This window comes from Mauremys reevesii, linkage group 8 (genome assembly GCF_016161935.1).
Source record: "Mauremys reevesii isolate NIE-2019 linkage group 8, ASM1616193v1, whole genome shotgun sequence".
NCBI lineage: Eukaryota > Metazoa > Chordata > Testudines > Geoemydidae > Mauremys > Mauremys reevesii.
This window is the reverse complement of record NC_052630.1, coordinates 76,740,523-76,759,817: the sequence shown is the minus strand read 5'-3', so window position 1 is coordinate 76,759,817 and position 19,295 is coordinate 76,740,523. Positions and strand designations below refer to the sequence as shown.

Here is a 19,295-nt window from a genome sequence, read left to right as displayed (position 1 = left end):
AGGGATGGTGAGGTAGCGGTAGATGCTAGTTCGGTTACATCTCTTCCCTCACCATTTTGCACTAGTCTCTCTTCCAGGAAAGCTCTATTAGGTGTTGAGCAGTTGGCTGAGCAATGTGAACAGTTCAGCTATGGAGTCGGGACAGCTGGTTTCTCACCATCTTCAAGTGGCACTTCCCTGTAACAGAATGCAGTGGAAGCGAGGTGGAAGGGTGAGAAATGGAAAGTACAGGAAAGGTAGGAGAAACTGAAGCTGGGTTGGCTGCAGGAGAATTAATAGAATTTAAGGCTGGAATGGACTATCAGATCATTTAGTTTGTCCTCCTGTATATCACAGGCCATTAAATTTCACCCAGTCACTCCTTTATTAAGCCCAATAACTTGTGTGAGACTAAAGTTGTATTATCTCTGGTTAAAGCATATCTTCCAGAAAGGCATTCACTCTTGATGTGAAGATATTAGGAAAGGGAAACTCCATCAGTTCCTTTGGGAGTTTTGTCCAATGATTAATTGTTCTCACTTTTAAAAATTTGTAACTAATTTATCATTTGAATTTGTCTAGTTTCAGCTTTCAGCCATTGTTATGCCTTTCTCTCCTAGATTAAAGAGCTCTTTAGTACCCAGTATCTTCTTCTCATGAAGGTACTTATACACTGTAAACCAGTTCTCTATCAATCTTCTTTTTGATAAACTGAACAGATTGAGTGCTGAAAGTCTCTCACTGAAGGACATTTTCTCCAGTCCTTTTGCTGCTCCCTCTCCAATTTTTCAACATCTTTTTTTAAAATGTGGACACCAGAACTGTACGCAGTATTCCAGGATTGGCCTGACCATTGCTATATACAGAGGCAAAATCACTTACTCTGCTGGTTATACATCCAGGGATTGCATTAGCCCTTTTTGCCACAGCATTGCACTGGGAGCTCATTATGCATGATGACCCATAAATCTTTTTCCAAGTCACTGCTGTCCAGCATACAGTCCTCCATTTTGTAGGTATAGCATGCATTCTTGTTCCTAGCTGTATAACTTTGCATTTGGCTATATTAAAAGACATTTTGTTTGAATGGGCCCAGCGTACCAAGTGATCCAAACTGTTCCACATGACTGCCTTAGAGCTTCTCCTTGTCTACCTTCAACTCACTCTGCCTGGGTCCTAGTTACTGCTAGTTACTGGAAATTTTGCTGAGATAGGATGACTAACCCTTCACCATCCACCTGGGTATAGCAACCCCTAGACTGGAAAATGCTGGTCTGCATAGTTATCACCACATCTGGGTATGTGTTATATGAGGGCTAATACAGTATTGCCAAATTTGGTGATTTTATCATGAGTCTTGTGACATTTGGTGTTTTCTTAAAGCTCCCACTCTTACATCCAAGTGATTACTTAAAATCTCAGTTTTCATGTAAATAAAAAAGTAATTTTCTAGCCCTCATGGTTATAGGGAAAAACATGAAAATGTAATCTAAATGTAACTTAACGGTGCAAAATCCGAATGCAAATGAAAAGCTCAAAACTTTTATTGTTTTGTAAAAGTCTCATGCTTTTTAAGGAAATCTCATGATTTTGGAGGTGGGCCTGACTTAGGAGTTTTGAATGCTTTTGGTTGACAATACTGTTGGTGAGTGAGGAAACTGTAGTGATTTGTCTCAACATAATCTTAAAGAGAGGCAACACTTACCACAGAACAATATTTCAAAACCAAAAAGGGGAATTAAGACCAAGTGATATCTTGCTTGTTACATTTGAGTTTCAGGCTGATAAAGCCTGAACAATGTTTCTTACTGGACAATGAAGTGCTGTGCATTTTCATAGACATAAAACTGTAATTTTGCAAAGACTGCTAGGGCAAGGACAACCTACACAAAGACAATTCTAACTTATGGGCAGGAGCTCTTGGCAATACAGGGAGATGACAGACTCTTGTACCTGTAAGTGTCAGATAAATTTGTCAATTATCTTTCAAAGAAAATCTATTCAGAAGATTTTAGGCCTGAATAGAGTAAGGAGGCTTCACCAGTTAAACTAGCAGATTATCAGTCCCCAGGCATGGTCCATTGTCAGTGCTGATTCTTTTAGATCTGTCACAGCCACAAGACATTGTTAACCCACCTGCAGACTCTGCAGTGGTGGATACAATTACTTTTCAGTACCTTCATTCTTTCATCTTGGAGAGATCCCAGAGGTTGTTTTCGGCAATCGCTCACCTGCCTCAAGGGTTCTTTTAATTAAGGTTCCATATGGTTCTGGCTTGTCACCTTTCATGTTCATCATGTACATGAGGCCACTGGAGCAGACAGTGGAGCAGTTTGGACTGCAGAGCATTCAACATTCTGCCTTCTTCATCAGATCTGAATGGTTGCAATTTCTTTTTTTCCTAGTCCCCAGCTAAGATAGACAGATAGAGTTGAGGGAACTGGCTGAAGCGCAGTGGTTAAAGTAGATTGAAACAGAAGATGGAGCTCTTACTGCACCAGCTAAGGAGAAGGGGAGCTCTGGGAGCCTGTTAGGATATTTCTACACAGCAACTAGACACCTGTGGCTGGCCCGTGCCAGCTGACTTGGACTCACGAGGCTTGGACTTGCAGGGCTGTTTCATTGCTGTGTGTAGATGTCTGGGCTCGGCCTGGAGCCTAGGCTCTAGGACCCTGCAAGATGTGAGGGTCCCAGAGCTCAGGCTCCAGCCTGACCACAGAAGTCTACACAGCAATGAAATAGCCCTGCAGCCTGAGCCCCGTGAGCCTGAGACAGCTGGCACAGGCCAGCCATGAGTTTTTCTTTGCTGTGTGGACATACCCTTACCTATCACACCCGGAGTGGGGAGAGAGCTTCCCTCTAGTTTTAGCACAAGAGAGAGAGAGCTGTGCTTGTCTCTGTTTCCCCTCTCTAACTCCTGGGTTCCATCCAGATAAGAGGTAAAGCTGGAGGCTGAGCAGGCATTGAGAAGATCTGGTGGGATATCTATCTAACTATATGGAAGATAAATAAATAAATACAGTTGACTCACTTATTATAAGTATCGCAAAAGAGGTGAGTTTTCAGGAAGTATTCAAAATGACTAGAGGTGTTGGTTAAGTAGAAGGAGTCCATACATAGGAGAGAGCAAGCAAAAAGTTACCAAAATATTTGCTAGAGAAAGAGATGAGGGACATCAAGTCTTGCAGCCTTGGCAGAGCAAAAGAAAGTGGTGGTAACATAAGAGACACTGTCAGATACATAGAGATGTGGGTCTTCGAAGGGGGGTAAAAGAAGTTTAAATTTGATGTAATGGAGAGATTTTAAGAAGGAGAGTGACATGGGTGAGATCAATGAGCAAGGAAGATAGTTTCAGCAGCTGAATTCAGGAGGCACCCAGAGGAGATGATGTGAGTGTCAGGGATGATGGAGAGGAACATGTTACAGAAATCGAGATGGAAGATGATCAGGGCATGAAGGAGAGTTTTAGGTGTTGGGACAGAGTGGAATGGTCAGATCTTTAAGAAAAGGTGGAAGAAGAAACAGTAACATTTCGATGCAGCCGTAGAGGGGAAGGTAGAGTGAGAGGGGGGAATTCAAGATGACTCGCAGGTTATGAGACTGAGTGGCAAGGAAAAAGGTAACCTTAGTGTCAATGACAGAGAAAAATGGAGAGTAGGGAGGATTTATGAGAGAAAATAAGGAGCTTAATTTTGGCCATGGTAATTTAAATTGTTGGCAAGCCATCCAGGAAGGGATATCAGAGATAAAGGCTGAGATTCTGGATTGGACAGAAGGAGACAGGTCTGGAATAGAGTGGTAGATTTGCAAATGATCAGATAGTGATGATAAGGAAGTATTTTTTGACAAATATTACTTTTTAAAAATAAACTGTTGTGTGATATTACACCTCTCAGAAACAAATATAGATGGATTCTTTTAATAAGCAACATGATTCTAAATTAATGTCATATTTAATCTATTAAAATTAAAGCACTTAAACGTTGGGACAAAACCTAGTTTCACTCACACCTGTTCAATACCACTAACTTTTATGGGTCACATGGGTTAACAAGAACAGAATTTGGCCTGTGAATTTTCCTCGTTTTATTAATTTGTCCTATAATCTGCTCTTGACTACTTTCATCCTTAGTTCAGATTATGATTTAATGCTTTTACTCTGTACTTTTTACATTGATCTCTGGCTGCTGTAATGGACCTATGGGGCTACTGGCAGCTTGTGCAGCTTAAAGCTGCTGGTCCAAAACTGGGGAGTGCAAAAGTTGTTTAAAGCCACCTGTACATCCTCTCACTCCTCAAACTGCATAGGGACTATCTATGGAGAAAAATACTACTCAACCATAATAAAGATGGTAAAATTTGGCCCTGAGTTAGCATCTTCCTTCTTAATTTCAGTGTAAGCTTAATATAATATAATAGCCATGCTACAGGGTTCCCTTTAGAAAGCTGAAAGCTTTAATCTTTGCATAAGTTTAACAATGGATAAAGTTAACACTCTCAATATGGAATGTTTAATAAACAGAATCTTATATTTCACTTTCTGGGGAATAGGAAATTTATGTACACAACTGCTGGAGAGCTAGTTCTCAGGAAGAACAATGTTTTTGATTCACAAGGAAGTTACTTTGAAATAGCTAGGATGTGAATTTAAAGCACAATAGCTATTCTCTACTAATCCCCTATGTTCACACTCTTATTCTGTATCAGAGGGGTAGTCGTGTTAGTCTGTATCCCCAAAAACAATGCAGAGTCCAATGGCACCTTAAAGACTAACAGATTTATTTGGGCATAAGCTTTCATGGGTAAAAACCCCACTTCTTAAGATGCATGGAGTGAAAATTATAGATACAGGCATAAATATATATTGGCACATGAAGAGAAAGGAGTTACCTTAAAAGTGGAGAACCAATGTTGAAGGTCAATTCAGACAGGGTGGATGTGGTCCACTCCCAATAATTGAGGAGGTGTCAATACCAGAGAGGGAAAATTGCTTTTGTAGTGAGCCAGCCACTCCCAGTTCCCATTCAAGCCCAAATTGATGGTGTTAAGTTTGCAAATGAATTGTAGCTCTGCAGTTTCTCTTTGAAGTCTGTTTTTGAAGGTTTTTTGTTGAAGAATGGCTACTTTTAAATCTGTTATTGAATGTCCAGGGAGATTGAAGTGTTCTCCTATTGGCTTTTGTGTGTTACCATTCCTGATGTCTGATTTGTGTTCATTTATCCTTTTACGTAGAGACTGTCTGGTTTGGCCAATGTACATGGCGGAGGGGCATTGCTGGCATATGATAGCACATATCACAGATGTGCAGGTGAATGAGCCTGTGTGGTGTGGTTGGGGCCTATGATGGTGTCATATGGGTACAGAGAAGGCAACAGGGTGTGTTACAGGGATTGGTTCCTGGGTTAGTGTTTCTGTGGTGTGGTGCATAGTTGCTGGTGAGTATTTGCTTCAGGTTGGGGAGCTGTCTGTAAGCAAGGATTGGCCTGCCTCCCAAGGCCTGTGAGAATGGGGGATGGTTTTCCAGGATAGGTTGTAGATCTTATTCTGCACCAACAGCCCTTTTATGATTTAAATTAATCCACTTCCAAATTGTGTGTGGAAAAAAAGTATCCACACGGGGAGTTAGTGCGGAATAGCTATTCAGTAACACCAAACAGCTATTCCACACTGAGCTTCTTCCTTGTGTAAAAGAGCCCTTACAAAAATGCAGTCCATTGACTTCAGGGGGATTACAGAGTGTAAAAGTGTGTAGAAGTTGACCCAAAGAGAACAGGTAAAAAAGCTGAGGAACATTTTCACTTCAGCATGTTGTACTTAGGTAATCAATAATATCCTGTTTATTTAGTAACCCAATCAGTGCAGAAACAGTTTAACACCCTATCATACGTTGTAACTCCAGAGTAAAAACTGTGCTCAGTGTTATTGTATCATGCACTGCTGGTAGTAGTTTCTACCAAGAAAGCTGAGGGTACCTCATTTTCTTTCTAAAGTACAACAGCATCCCTATAGGGGCTCTGCTTCTGAAATGATAACCTAAGCCAGGACACACAGTCCCAAGTGAGTCTAGACACACAAGAGTTGTAGTGTCCAGAGCCACTCACATCATCTCCCTGCGTGGTGCAATGTGGGGCAGGGCTGCCCAGAGGATTCAGGACGCCCTGCTGCGGGTCTTCGGGGCACTTCCGCGGCAGGTCCCGGGGCAGAAGGGCCCCTTGCCGCCAAAGACCCAGAGAGGAAGAAGCTCTGGGGGCCCGGGCCCCGCGAGAGTTTTCTGGGGCCCCCAGAGTGAGTGAAGGACCCCGCTCCAGGGGCCCCGAAAAACTCTCGTGGGGGCCCCGCGGGACCGGGGCAAATTGCCCCACTTGCCCCCCCGGGCGGCCCTGATGTGAGGGCGCATTTGTAACCGGGCTAATAGCTAGAGAACTCCTAGCGGTCTAGCACTAAGAACCGGCCACACCACTTTAGCGGTGACACCCCCTACCCTTCCCCCGCCCGCTGGCCAATGGAAGCACTGTTTTCTTGGAAGGGCTGCTATTGGTGAATTCTGCTATCGCTTCTAACGAACGCTAGGATTGGCTGCCGTGGAGCTGTCTGCAAAAGGCGGCATCAGGCAAAAACCGCACTCTTGGCGCCCTGGGACCGGCCGCCGCCGCTCTGCCTGTGAGTGAGTGAGGGAGGGAGACACCCCCGTACCCCGGCCGGGTTCGCTCGGCTCCCGGGGGCTTCCCGCGACGGGCTGTCGCTGAATGGCGTTTCACGGGCCGCCCCAGCGCCGGGGCTGAGCGCGGCTCTCAGGGCAGCTTTCCCGCCGAGCGCCCGGCGCGGCTGGCCCTGGCTGGCCCTCCGGCTCGGGGAGGGAGCGGGAGCTTCTGTTCGGGGCTGCCCGTAAGTTCCCACCCCCGCCGGCCAGCAGCGGGAGGGGAGCGAGCCGAGCCGAGCCGGCCTGCTGTGTGGCTCCGGGGCTTTGGCCCTAAGGGGCCCGTTCGGGCGCTGGAGCCGGGCGCGCTCGGTCCGTTCTTGGCCCGCTGGGCCGGCCCTGAGCTCGGTTTCAAAGTACTGACCTGCCCGGCTCCCGCCTCCCCGTGCCTCGGCCGGACCGTGCTCGCCGAGGGGCGCGCACAGCTCTGCAGCTTGGGGTGAAACGCCGGAAGGAGCGGGGCCAACGTGCGGACTGGTCACCTGCTTCGCGCAGGGCGTCCCGGGGATGGAGGCTGAGTGTCAGGCCTCTCAGGGAGGGGCACCTCGCTGCTGTAACTTGCAGTCAGCGCCTCCTGCATACACACAGCCAGACTCTACCCTCCCTTGTTCTCTCCTCTCTTTCTAGGTCCCAAACTCACTAATGTGTAACTTGTGCCCTTCTTCCACATAACCGTGCCCTTGGGTTCTCCTCTGCACAGTGATGAGCATTTTGATGGTCATTTCCTTTGGGCAATATCTGTTTAGTAACAGAAGCCTTTTGAATACCAGTTTTGGCAACCTAGCCTCACTTTTTGTTGTTCTAAACATAATCAGTATCAATATTAAGAAATGTTAACCTAAAGAGCCGCTTCCCCTTTTATTTATTCAACAAATCTTAGAAAACATGGTTTTTATTTCTTCAGGAAAAAAATAGAATACTAAATTCTCTGTATATCTGTTGGACAGCATTTCTGCTCACTCGTTTGAGAAATAGTTTACACATCATGTACAAACTAAATGACAAAGTTTAAGGTAGCTTATGCTCAGTTTTTAATATTTATGCATTCAGGCTGCATTTTAAATGCAGTGGAAAGCATGGATTTGACCAGGAGTCTTGCTACAAGGGAGCTACCTTGTAAAGTTAACCTGATTTGACAACTCTCAGATGTTTTTCTTCTATCTAGAAGTACTGACATATTGTTGCTCAAACACTGATTATGGAAATAAGATTTCTACGCTTTGTACTGTAAGAGGCTTATTTGCTTAGCAGTGGAAAATGTGAAATTATATCAACTTAAAGCATTAGCAGAATTATGCAAAAATTATCAGAATTGTACCTGCATATCTTGTTTGTGATATGCCAAGCACTAAAAAGATCATATCCTTTTTATTGTAGTTTGGTTTAGGGCAAAGCAGTATCAAGGGAATTTTGTGGCATTTCAGTGCTGTTTTTTTGCAGTGCTTATTCCTCAGTTCTGTGCCAGAGATGAGTTGACCCTTCCAAAGGGGTTACTGATTCTCTAAGGAGTCTCTTTTCCCACATACTTTATTTCTTAGAAAGTGATCATGTAATTAAAGAACTATATCATAATGCATATACACAACAGTGCCCAATTAAGGTAGCACTCGCAATCTTAATTTAGGTATTTCCTAACTTTTGAGTGCTTGATCTTGGCAAGTAATGTTATTTAAATGTAAATATGTTTAATTTCCCTGAGTGATAACTAAGGAAATTACCTCTTGAGCTAATGGAGTAACTGGTCGGAGTGGTAGTAGGTTGTCGTCTATATGGAGCAGTGCTAGAGGAGGATGGAAAACTTTGCCATTTTGTTTCACAGATATTTGTTGACAGCAAAGGAGCGATGGCACTCAGGAATCCTGTATTCCATTCCAGGCTCAGGATGGCAGTGTACTCTAGTGAGCACTGGCCCAGACTCTTCTGCCCATTTCCTCCAAACATGATCCCTTCTGCCCCATCTCTTTCAGCCTCTGCCTGTCCCAGCCCTGTCTGTGCCTCACCCATAACTCCTCATCTCAGTCTCATTCTCTTTATGATGGTCTCCAATCCTCAGACTTCTCATTCCAGTCTCCTTACCCAGAAAAGTTGGAGTCTCAACCCCTGCCCCACCAACTCTGTCTCCTTGGGTGTCTGTTTCCAGTCTCTCCCCCTCCCCCAACAACAGCTCCTTGTCCCCCGTTTTCTTGCTCCATCAGTTTCAGTTCCCCCTACTCCTGGCACCTCATCTGATCTGCCCCCTCTCCTCCAATGTTCCCTATCCCTACTAGCTCCCAGTTCCCAGACTCCTCTAATCTCAGCTTCTCCCTCCACTTTGTTGCATCCCCCCACACCTTGTCCCAGTTCTTCTCTGGCTCATCATATCTGTCACCCCTCCTCCTGTCCCACATGTTCCCAATCCCCTTCAACCTGCCTCAACTCCCCCTTCCCCCCTGCCTTGTCTAATCTACTCCCCACACCCCAGTCCAGCTGTTTCATTTGCATTCAAATCATGCATCTTCCTCATCCAGTGGGGAGGGATGTCATCCAGAGCTGAGGGAGGAGATCCTCTTCCTGCTCTCAGTTCAAGTGCTCCAACCTGGCATGGCCTGCAGCAGTGCTGTGACACGGGCAGTGTAGTCACTCTTTATCGCAGGGGGAGAGCTCTCCCAAGATAAAAAAAAAAACCACCCTGAATGAGGCGTGATAGTTTTATCGCCAGAAGCTGTGGCACTGTCTGTATTGGCACTTTTCAATGCTAAAACTTTTGTTGCTCGGGGTGTTTTTTTTTTTTCATACCCCTGAACAAGTAAAGTTTTAGTGCTGAAACTGGCAGCTTAATGTCCTCTCTCTAAATCTTGTTAGGTGTGGAGGGCAAATGGGAGCAAGCAGGCCTAAGGCATTCTCCTTCTTAGACCATATTAGTCATTGTCCTCATAGACCTTGTATTTTACTTTGTTAGTTTTGTGATGGAAGCATCCTTGAACGCTTATCAAGATGAACAACCTCCTTTGCAGGCTGAAAATTTCTGTAGGAGACATGAAAAGAACAGCAAGTTGTCAGGTATGTATTTGAGAGCAGAGGCCGCTGATTAAAATTTTGTTTTTGCCATGTTTCTCTTCCCTTCACTTTAGACTCTCTACTACTATATGTATGTATTGTTGGGTAAGATCCTGTTACACGAAGAATACATGTAACAAGATTTGAGAGGAAAAGCTTTAACAAAGTTCAATGTTCAGGGGCTTTGAACTGATATTTCCAGGCTTGTTTCTGCCCAGTCTGTAGTTGCAGTTTTCTAATAGGATCAGTGAATTGTAAAAGAATAGTGCTATGAAATTTGTTACTATTATAATCTAAAATTCTGTCCTGAGCTAGCTATTTTCCTTGCTGAATATAATATTTATGTCAAGTATCAGAGGGATAGCCGTGTTAGTCTGTATCCACAAAAACAATGAGGAGTCCGGTGGCACCTTAAAGACTAACAGATTTATTTGGGCATAAGCTTTCATGGGTTAAAAACCCCACTTCTGCAGATGCAACTTGCATCTGCAGAAGTGGGGTTTTTAACCCATGAAAGCTTATGCCCAAATAAATATTTATGAAGACTTCCATATTGATAGCCCTTGAGATCAGTCATCTAGCCAAAGACCAGAGACACAGTGCTACTTCTCCAGTGTACCTCAGGATGTGTCTCAGCCTCATCCTTCAGAGGTGAGAAAATGGCCTTAACCCTCAGTTATTTCCTATAAATTGGGTACCGACTTGTAATGATGGTGACTTCAGGTCGCTATTGTCTTGTTCAAATCCTGCCCACATTGTCAATCCCCTGCACAGTCATGTAATTTGCATCCCGTTGCACCAATGGGGAAGTTCCATCCCACCCCCAGGAGAAGACAGGTGGTGTTTCACCCATTGGGGCAGCCATAGTTTGTTGCCAAGGCTCTGCAGGATCCCCAGCAGCAGAGACTGTATTGAATTAGTGCATTCTCTGAGCATTCTGGCCACATTGCCTCCTTGGCTAATACCACCCACTTTGGTGTCTGTGCTATCTAGCTGCAGAACCTCTGGTGGAGTGAGCTGTGTCTGGACAGACTTCTGCCAGTGGGAGCTGGCAAAGGCCTGGTCTACACTACGCGTTTAAACCAAATTTAGCAACGTTATACCGATTTAACCCTGCACCCATCCACACAATGAGGCCTTTTATATCGACATAAAGGGCTCTTTAAACCGGTTTCTGTACTCCTACCCCACAAGAGGAGTAGCGCTGAAATCGGTATTGCCATGTTGGATTAGGGTTAGTGTGGCCGCAAATTGACGGTATTGGCCTCCGGGAGCTATCCCACAGTGCACCGTTGTGACCGCTCTGGAAAGCCATCTGAACTTGGAGGCACTGGCCAGGTAGACAAGAAAAGCCCCGCAAACTTTTGAATTTCATTTCCTGTTTGCCCAGCGTGGAGCTCTGATCAGCACGGGTGGCAATGCAGTCCCAAATCCAAAAAGAGCTCCAGCATGGACCGTATGGGAGATACTGGATCTGATCGCTGTATGGGGAGACAAATCTGTTGTATCAGAGCTCCGTTACAGAAGGCGAAATGACAAAGCATTTGAAAAGATCTCCAGGCTATGATAGACAGAGGCCACAGCAGGGACTCAGCACAGTGCTGTGTGAGAAGCGTAATGGAAAGCCAAAGAATCAAATGGAGGCTCATGGAGGGAGGGAGTACTGAGGACTGCAGCTATCCCACAGTCCCCGAAGTCTCCGAAAAGCATTTGCATTCTTAGCTGGGCTCCAAGTGCCTGAAGGGTCAAAAACATTTTCCCGGGTGTTTCAGGGTGTATGTCGTCAATTTACACCCTTCACCCCCCCGCCCAAAAGAAAAGGGAAAAAAATAGTTTCTCGCCTTTTTTAAATGTCACCCTATGTCTACTGCATGCTGCTGGTAGATGGGGTGCTGGAGAGCTAAACAGCAGCATCCTCTCCCCTCCCCTCCCCTCCCCGGTGGCAGACGGTACAGTACAGAAGGACTGGTATCCGTTCTCATCATCAGCCCGTGAGTGCTCCTGGCTGGCCTCGGGGTGGTCAGCCGGGGGCGCCTAGGTAAAAATAGGAATGACTCCTGGTCATTCCCAGCAGATGGTACAGAACGGCTGGTAACAGTCCTCATCATAGCAACCGGGGGCTGAGCTCCATCAGCCCCCCCCCCCGTCATGTATAAAGAAAAGATTCTGTACTGCCTGAACTATCATAGCAGCTGGAGGCTTCCTCCCCCTCATTTTATCTCACTAAAAAGTCTGTGTTTCTTATTTCTACATTCTTTATTACTTCATCACACAAATGGGGGAACACTGCCACGGTAGCCCAGGAGGGTTGGGGGAGAAGGGAAGCAACGGGTGGGGTTGTTGCAGGGGCACCCCCTAGAATGGCATGCAGCTCATTTCTGCAGGATCTCTGGGGCTCTGACACAGAGCGGCTGTGCTCTCTGGTTCTTTAGTACACTTGCCCCATATTCTAGGCAGGACTGACTATTTTTAGACAAAACATAGGAAGGGAATGACCCATTTTTGCCTATGCGCCCCCGGCCGACCTCAGCGAGGCCAGCCAGGAGCACCCATGATAGCAGCAGACGGTACAGAACGACTGATAACCGTCATCTCATCGCCAATTTACAATGGCATGGTAGACGGTACAATATGACTGGTAACCATCTCTGCTATCTTCCAAAGGCAAATTAATGCTGCTGTGTAGCAGTGCAGTACCGCGTCTGTCAGCAGCATCTAGTACACATACGGTGACAGTGACAAAAGGCAAAATGGGCTCCATGATTGCCATGCTATGGCGTCTGCCAGGGCAATCCAGGGAAAAAGGGCGCGAAATGATTGTCTGCAGTTGCTTTCCCGGAGGAAGGATTGAGTGACAACATTTACCCAGAATCACCCGCGACACTGTTTTTGCATTGGGATCTCAACCCAGAATTCCAATGGGCAGGGGAGACTGCGGGAACTATGGGATAGCTACCCACAGTGCAACGCTCCGGAAATCGACACTAGCCTCGGTACATGGACGCACACCGCCGAATTAATGTGCTTAGTGTGGCCGCGTGCACTCGACTTTATACAATCTGTTTTACAAAACTGTTTTATGTAAAATTGGAATAATCCCATAGTGTAGACATACCCAAAGACTCTGGATTAAATTGAGCCAGTTGAGTGGATTCTCTGTCTAGCATTTGTTTAGAAGGGCATTGGCACTAAATTAAGGGCTGCATCGGGCCCATGAGGCTGGTGGCACAAAGTAAACCAAAGCCATAGATTGCAGGGAGGGTACAGGGCTACTGATTTTAGAGACTTTAAAGATATGTTGTCACCTGAGATCAACTTATTATATTTAAGGCATGGCCCTCCACTCTGTGCTGTCTAAGAATGCTTTTTGACAGAGTTGGGGCTTTTCTTCTAAGCTATGGACTTTTTTGAAGCAATCCTGTGACAAAAGAGGCTTCCTATAAGAAATTACCCTCAATACTTTTTTTAGTAAAGATCTGAAAGATTAGAAGATTCTTTACTAGCACAGCAAGATGCAGAGCTCAGAAAATGTTTGTTTCAGCTGGAGCAGGATATGAGCAACCTTGTACTAAAAGCTGTTTTATTTCAATAGAACTTACCATATCAGTTAGAGAGACAACAAACCATTCTTGAAAACATCTATTGTAGGAACATTTTACCCTTGCTGCAGTAATTAGCCACAAACTCCATAAAAGTATGGGCCAATGACTTTTTGGTTCTCACTACTTTGAAATATCAGGCCATCTGTCTAGGTGTCTAAATATGGACTTAGGAGTCAAACACTAGTGTTACAGAAGTTGATAAAGGGTGACACTAATTGAGCCCAACCATTGTAAAATGTTTCAACTTTAAATGTAAAGCCTTGTGTATATTTTCATATGCTTTATGTTCTAAGGCTTTATAGTATTTTAGCAGTAGCATAATGGTTTATTTTTGCATGACAATAGTTAGATCATAAGACAGCATAACAAATTAGAATTTCTCTGAAAATTACAAAAGTGTGCTTTTTTTTTTTTTTTTTTTTTTTTTAGAAAGCATTTGAGTCCTCTAATACTTTTCTAAAATAACAAGGGCCCATCCTTTGAGTGAAATTCCTTAGTTTTCCTATAAGAATGCAGTATCCTTGCTATGCCATCTAGTGATTGGAGTATAAAATGCAACAATTTAAATATAATCAGCAAGGCTTTTTTTTTTTTGAATATTTTTAACAGCCCTCCAATGATAACATATGAGTTTGTCTTCTTAATATTTTCCTTTTTAAAGCCTTTTCTTTGTTTTGTTGTCTTTGAAGTTTCTCTTACTTACCCATTTCTCAGCAGCCAGTATAGATTTGTCTTCTATGAAATGGTGACATTACTAACTCCATGTGTATGTTAGTCTCTGAACTATAATCTGAGATCCTATTAATTTTCAGGGTTGGCCATGCTGTGCTGAGTGGCAACAATTTAAGAGTTTTAAACAAAACATTGTAGCAGCATATAACTTATAGAGCGTGATAGATGGGGCAGTACTGTTGGCATTCAGTTAGCAGTTATGTCAGGAAGGGCAGAGTTTAATGCCCCTCTCAATTGGGTTTGTCCATGAAGGTGGATCAGAGACATCAAATTTAATTAATCAGAGATCTGGACCCAAAAATAAATAAATAAATAAGGCAAAGGTGGATATTCATGGATCATGAGTCTCAAGCCAAAAAAGTTAAACTCTTTGCAGATTTCCTCAAACTACGTTCTTTAACCATTTACAGTACAATATTTTTATGTGAGTGCCTCAGGTGCCTTGCACCATGCTAACTGGAATAGTCTTTACTACTCTTTTGCGATCTTGGGCACTAAACCCGCAAGCGTGTTCATGTTTAACTTACGCACATGAGTGTTATCCAAATGTACCTGCATATGTCTTTGCAGGACCAGAGCCTGGGTTAGTTTTATACTACTTTTTATGTAATTTTACCCTCATTTATCTGAATTAAAGTCTAATACATAGTAAACTGAGACTAAGCAAAATATTTTCTGTTTTCCTTTATTCCCTCAACAGGAGTAAAAATAGATATTGAAAAACTTTATGAAGCAGTGCCACAGCTTGTAAATGTGTTCAAAATTAAGGAAAAAATTGGAGAAGGTAAATGTATTGAATTTTGATGTACTTAAGAAATACAGATTTTAAGAGTATAAAACTATATAATGAAGTCCAATATTGGCAAATTCTAGTATGACTGCCATTTTGTGGATTGCTTTTTAGTATTGTTAGAAGGAAATGGGAGTTCTAATATTTAGTTGCAAGTACAAATGCTTGTAGATAAGGGTTTTTCCAAAGAGATTTCCCTGCCAGATTCTTGAAACCTCCTACCAAAGTAGACTCTGATTAAACAGCTTGTTTTGATTTAGACCATGCAGTTTAAACTGCTATAGGGTGCTGCAGCTCTTGGAGTAGATTTAACCAAGCGTGTCTACATAAAATGTAATCCACCTATATTTGTCTCTAAGGTATACATTCTAAATGTACAATTATACTCAGACATTTCAGTACCAGTAAAGTTGTCTCTGCTTTTCTAATATTAAACCCAATGGGTGGGGCTAAGAGAGGAAAATGGATGATTATTGCTAAGATTTTTAAAATATGGGCTCAAACTAGGCACATAGTAAAATTTTCAAAATTTGACAATGGGACTTAGGCCCCAATTCCGTGACCATACACATGCTTAACTTTACTATGAGTAATCCCATTGAAATCAATGGGATTGCTCAGGGCAATAGAATTAAGCATATGTGTAAATATTTGCAGGATGGGAGCCTACACATTTTTGAAAATTTTACCTGCAAGATCTTTGGTGAAAGTTTTTCACTAAACGTAATGCTTTGACTTTTCTTATATTTGAAAGTATATAAAGTAGATGTTTGATTTTTTTTTAACAGCTATTTATGATTGTAATACTTGTGATAGCTTGCTAAATGTTTAAAAACCTACTAGTCTGTAAAACTGCTTTAAAAGAGAGCTACATATTTAATTCAGTACAGCAATCTGAAAGTTCAAGAGCATGGAATGCTTCTTGTCATGAACAAACAACCTTATTTAATGACACTTTATTTTAATTTACAACGGTGTTTCTAACCCTGTTGATGGAATGACTATGTTGCTAAAAAGTGACATTTGTGACACTGGCAATACTGAAGGCTTATATGTAAAGATGTGTTTCCACTTGCACTAACTTAGGGTGTGGGGTCATATCCTCCCTTCAGTTTCTGTCCCCAAAAAAGGGAAAGGTCTTGCTAGTTATTGATGTTATTCCTTTCCCTCAAGTGGAGGGGCCTGTGTTTTTGTTGCTGATAATACTAGAGTTGATTCCTGCTGGCAACTGATCTGTATATGCAACTATAGTCTTGTTATGCTTGCATACAGGTCTAACATTTACAATTGTAATGACTTTAAATTATATTTTATGGTCTATTAAGAAATGTTACTTATTTTGTACTTCCCAATTTCTGGACACTCATGGTTAATTTTCTTAAGTACTTCAGGGTTATCAAACAAATTTTTAAGTGGCTTTCTGTACTAAAACCACTTTTTAAAGGTTTTCCTCATGCTTTAGCCTTGACTTTGAAACCTATTGTTTTGTGTCACAAACTTAACTTGACTCAAATAGTCTCTTTCACCACAAGTGCAGCAGTCAGACCAGTAACATGAAATACTTTTTTTCATTTAGCTAATTCAAAGCTGTTAAACAGAGGCTTCATACTTTCTTACAGGTACTTTTAGTTCAGTTTATTTGGCCACAGCCCAGCTACAAGCAGGATGTGAGGAAAAAATGGCATTGAAACACCTAATTCCAACTAGTCATCCTCTACGAATTGCTGCTGAACTTCAGTGCCTTACAATAGCAGGGTAGGAAACAAAAGACACTCCTTTTGCTTTTAAAAATAAATAAATAAAGATGTCAACTGAATTTAAGTGTCATCTAAAACTAAGTTGTGTGTCTAGTTACTTTTTAGTTTTGGTACTTCTTGCATTTTGCTGGAGTTTTGACCACAAGAAAATAAAAATCAATAACTCTTTATATCCAGGGCGTACCATAAATGGATCATGTTAGCTGTAATGCTCATGTTGCTTTATGCTAATCTCAATTTGCAACTGACTTTGTATATGCTAGTAAAAAGTTAAGAGTTACACAGTATACATATGCAATCAAACATATTTTAGGTAGGAAATGGCTATGATAGAATCCTCTCTAATACATCTGAGAATACTGCCAATGGCACTGAATTCTCTTCACTGGTTTAGGAATAGAGGTGCATTGCTGATATTTGCTGGTTCCAAGACAGATGGTTGGAATAGTTCTTATCTGACATTTTAAACCAGTTGCTCTCAAAAGGCTCAATCCTGGATCATGCAAATCCATGAGAGCAGACTCAAGCCCTAAAAGTGGGCCATGAAGCACCCATGGTCTGCAGAGCCCTTCGTTGCAAATTGAAGACTGAAACACTTTGAGAAAAGTAATGAGGGGATTGTGTTCAGAGTACATGCTGGTAGTTTGTATGGCTGTTCATCAGTGTTAGGTTGCTGGCAATGTGGAATTTGTGTATTAATAGAAAAAGCATTGCTGAAGTTTTCTGTGGAAGCCAGGTGAAATAACCTATTTTATATTTGTTTCAAGATAGTATTTTATTTTTCCTTTAGGGGGCAGGATAACGTTATGGGAGTTAAATATTGCTTTAGAAAAAATGATCATGTAGTTATCGTTATGCCATATCTGGAACATGAATCCTTTTTGGTGAGTCCCAGCCTTCTTTTTATATAAGCAGTAAAATTCTTAATTATAAAGAGTTGCAAAATTACAATATTCAAATCTTTCAGGACGTTTTGAACTCTCTCTCATTTGAAGAAGTACGAGAATATATGTTTAATCTGTTTAAAGCATTGAGGCGCATTCATCACTTTGGTATTGTTCACCGTGATGTCAAGCCCAGTAACTTCCTGTACAACAGGCGGCTGAAAGAGTAAGTCTACACAGATGACTTATTATGATCTCATTTGGGAATGTATGCCTTGGTAGAACATAGTAAATTAAGTTTTTTCCCTTCCAGCTATACAATATGGGCTTAAGCAGTAGAATTACATTTATAAATTAAATAAAATTTTTATTTAGAGTTTAGAGATTTGGTCAGGGTGGGAAAGAAGAAACAATATAGTAAGCATGAAAAAAGTTTGGATCACAGAACGGCAAATTTTTAAATAATTAGCCATTTTTGAACTCAATGAGTAAAATTGTTGCATGTTTAATAAGATTAAACCGAATAAAATCACTGTCCATTATTTACTTTAATATAGTTAATACTGACCATTATTTGTGTACCGCATAGGTTTTCAACCTGTTTGTCTTGCAGCACACCTCAAGTGTACATAGCAAGAAAGTTGATGTTTTGGGGTTTGTTTTCTTTTTATTGTCTTGCACTATGTAGCTTTTCTACAATTAGCTATTCCTAAAACTAGGTCAGGTTGTATTAATTATCTTGTCAGCAAGTAACTAAATTAAGGTAGCTAGGTGATATTGTCCACCTTTTGCAAGGAGTTCATAGTTGCCTTCCTGTTAGTGAGTAGCTATATCCTCATGGCTTGGTAAATATTTCACTGCAGTCCATACAAGAGTAAGGTAAAACTTTATAGGGAAAACTGTCTTGCATCAATCTACGCATCTAGAAATTCTGTGGAAGTAATTTTCTTAACTCTCAGAAGATGAATTTCTCCCATATTGCTTGTTTACTCTGCTAGAATCATTTTAGAAAAGCATTCTATTGTTTCTGAAGAGTGTTCTATGAGATCTGATGAGTCAACTGTTGCATTCATGAAACAAAATAGTGACTCAGAATGACTTTCCCATGGCAAGCAGTAAGCATTTTATGTGTGTATGTGCCACCAGCTTTTGTGGAACCAAAGTCTTCAATTTAAAAAAGTTGTAGTTCTCAATGTAATGGGGTCAGCACCCACGTCTCAAGAGGTCCCCCTCTGGTTGCGGGTGTCCAGGGTCTTTAAACTAGGCCATATCCCTGGGGCCTCCTCCCTGAAGACACTGTCTTCCTGCAACTGCCCCAGGCTCAGTCCCTGCAACCAGCCAAGAGCGCCTTCATTGCTCCCCTGGTCCCTGCTAGCAGACTGTCTTTGGCTCAGTCCTAGCAGCCAGCCAGGAGCCTCTTGCTCCCCCAGTCCCTGCCCTTATTTAGCTGTCAGTTGTGCTGCGGTTCCCTCAGTCAACTCCAAGCAGTAACTGCCCTGTCTCTGGTTCTGTAGGTCCTTTTTTATAGGGCCCTCCAAGCGGGCCTTCATTGACTGCTTCCCCCCTTGCAGTCACTCTAGCCCGCTTGGAGGACCTTTCCATTGCTCCTTTCCTGGGATAAGTGTGGCAGGACCCTGAGGCCTCTAGCAGGGGGCCTCTGGGCATAGTCTACCCCATCAGACTCATCATTGCAAAGAAACTTTCAGCTGTGAATTGAGTGTAAACTAATGCAGTCGTATCTTCTGAAGTCTGCAGCCAGTTCCAGTGGTGCTGCTGAAATCTGGCAAAACTTTCAGCATTGTGAAAACTAACAGCTCT

General features: G+C 42.6%; 1 protein-coding gene across 4 annotated transcripts in view; it reads left to right on the top strand.

The window, feature by feature from the left end:
* Positions 1 to 217: 217 nt before the first annotated feature.
* Positions 218 to 19,295, top strand: part of CDC7 (cell division cycle 7) — a 34,114-nt gene continuing 15,036 nt past the window's right edge. Inside the window, exons 1-6 of one of the 4 annotated variants that reach the window (XM_039486099.1) lie at positions 218 to 236; positions 9,615 to 9,715; positions 14,747 to 14,830; positions 16,456 to 16,591; positions 17,384 to 17,477; positions 17,561 to 17,703. In XM_039486099.1, coding sequence (XP_039342033.1) covers positions 9,622 to 9,715; positions 14,747 to 14,830; positions 16,456 to 16,591; positions 17,384 to 17,477; positions 17,561 to 17,703 — 551 coding nt within the window. In that variant the 5' untranslated portion in view covers positions 218 to 236; positions 9,615 to 9,621. Of the gene's footprint in view, positions 237 to 6,523; positions 6,640 to 6,845; positions 6,865 to 8,555; positions 8,575 to 9,614; positions 9,716 to 14,746; positions 14,831 to 16,455; positions 16,592 to 17,383; positions 17,478 to 17,560; positions 17,704 to 19,295 lie in introns of those variants that run through there. The other 3 variants (XM_039486095.1, XM_039486096.1, XM_039486097.1) reach the window with 3 other exon arrangements.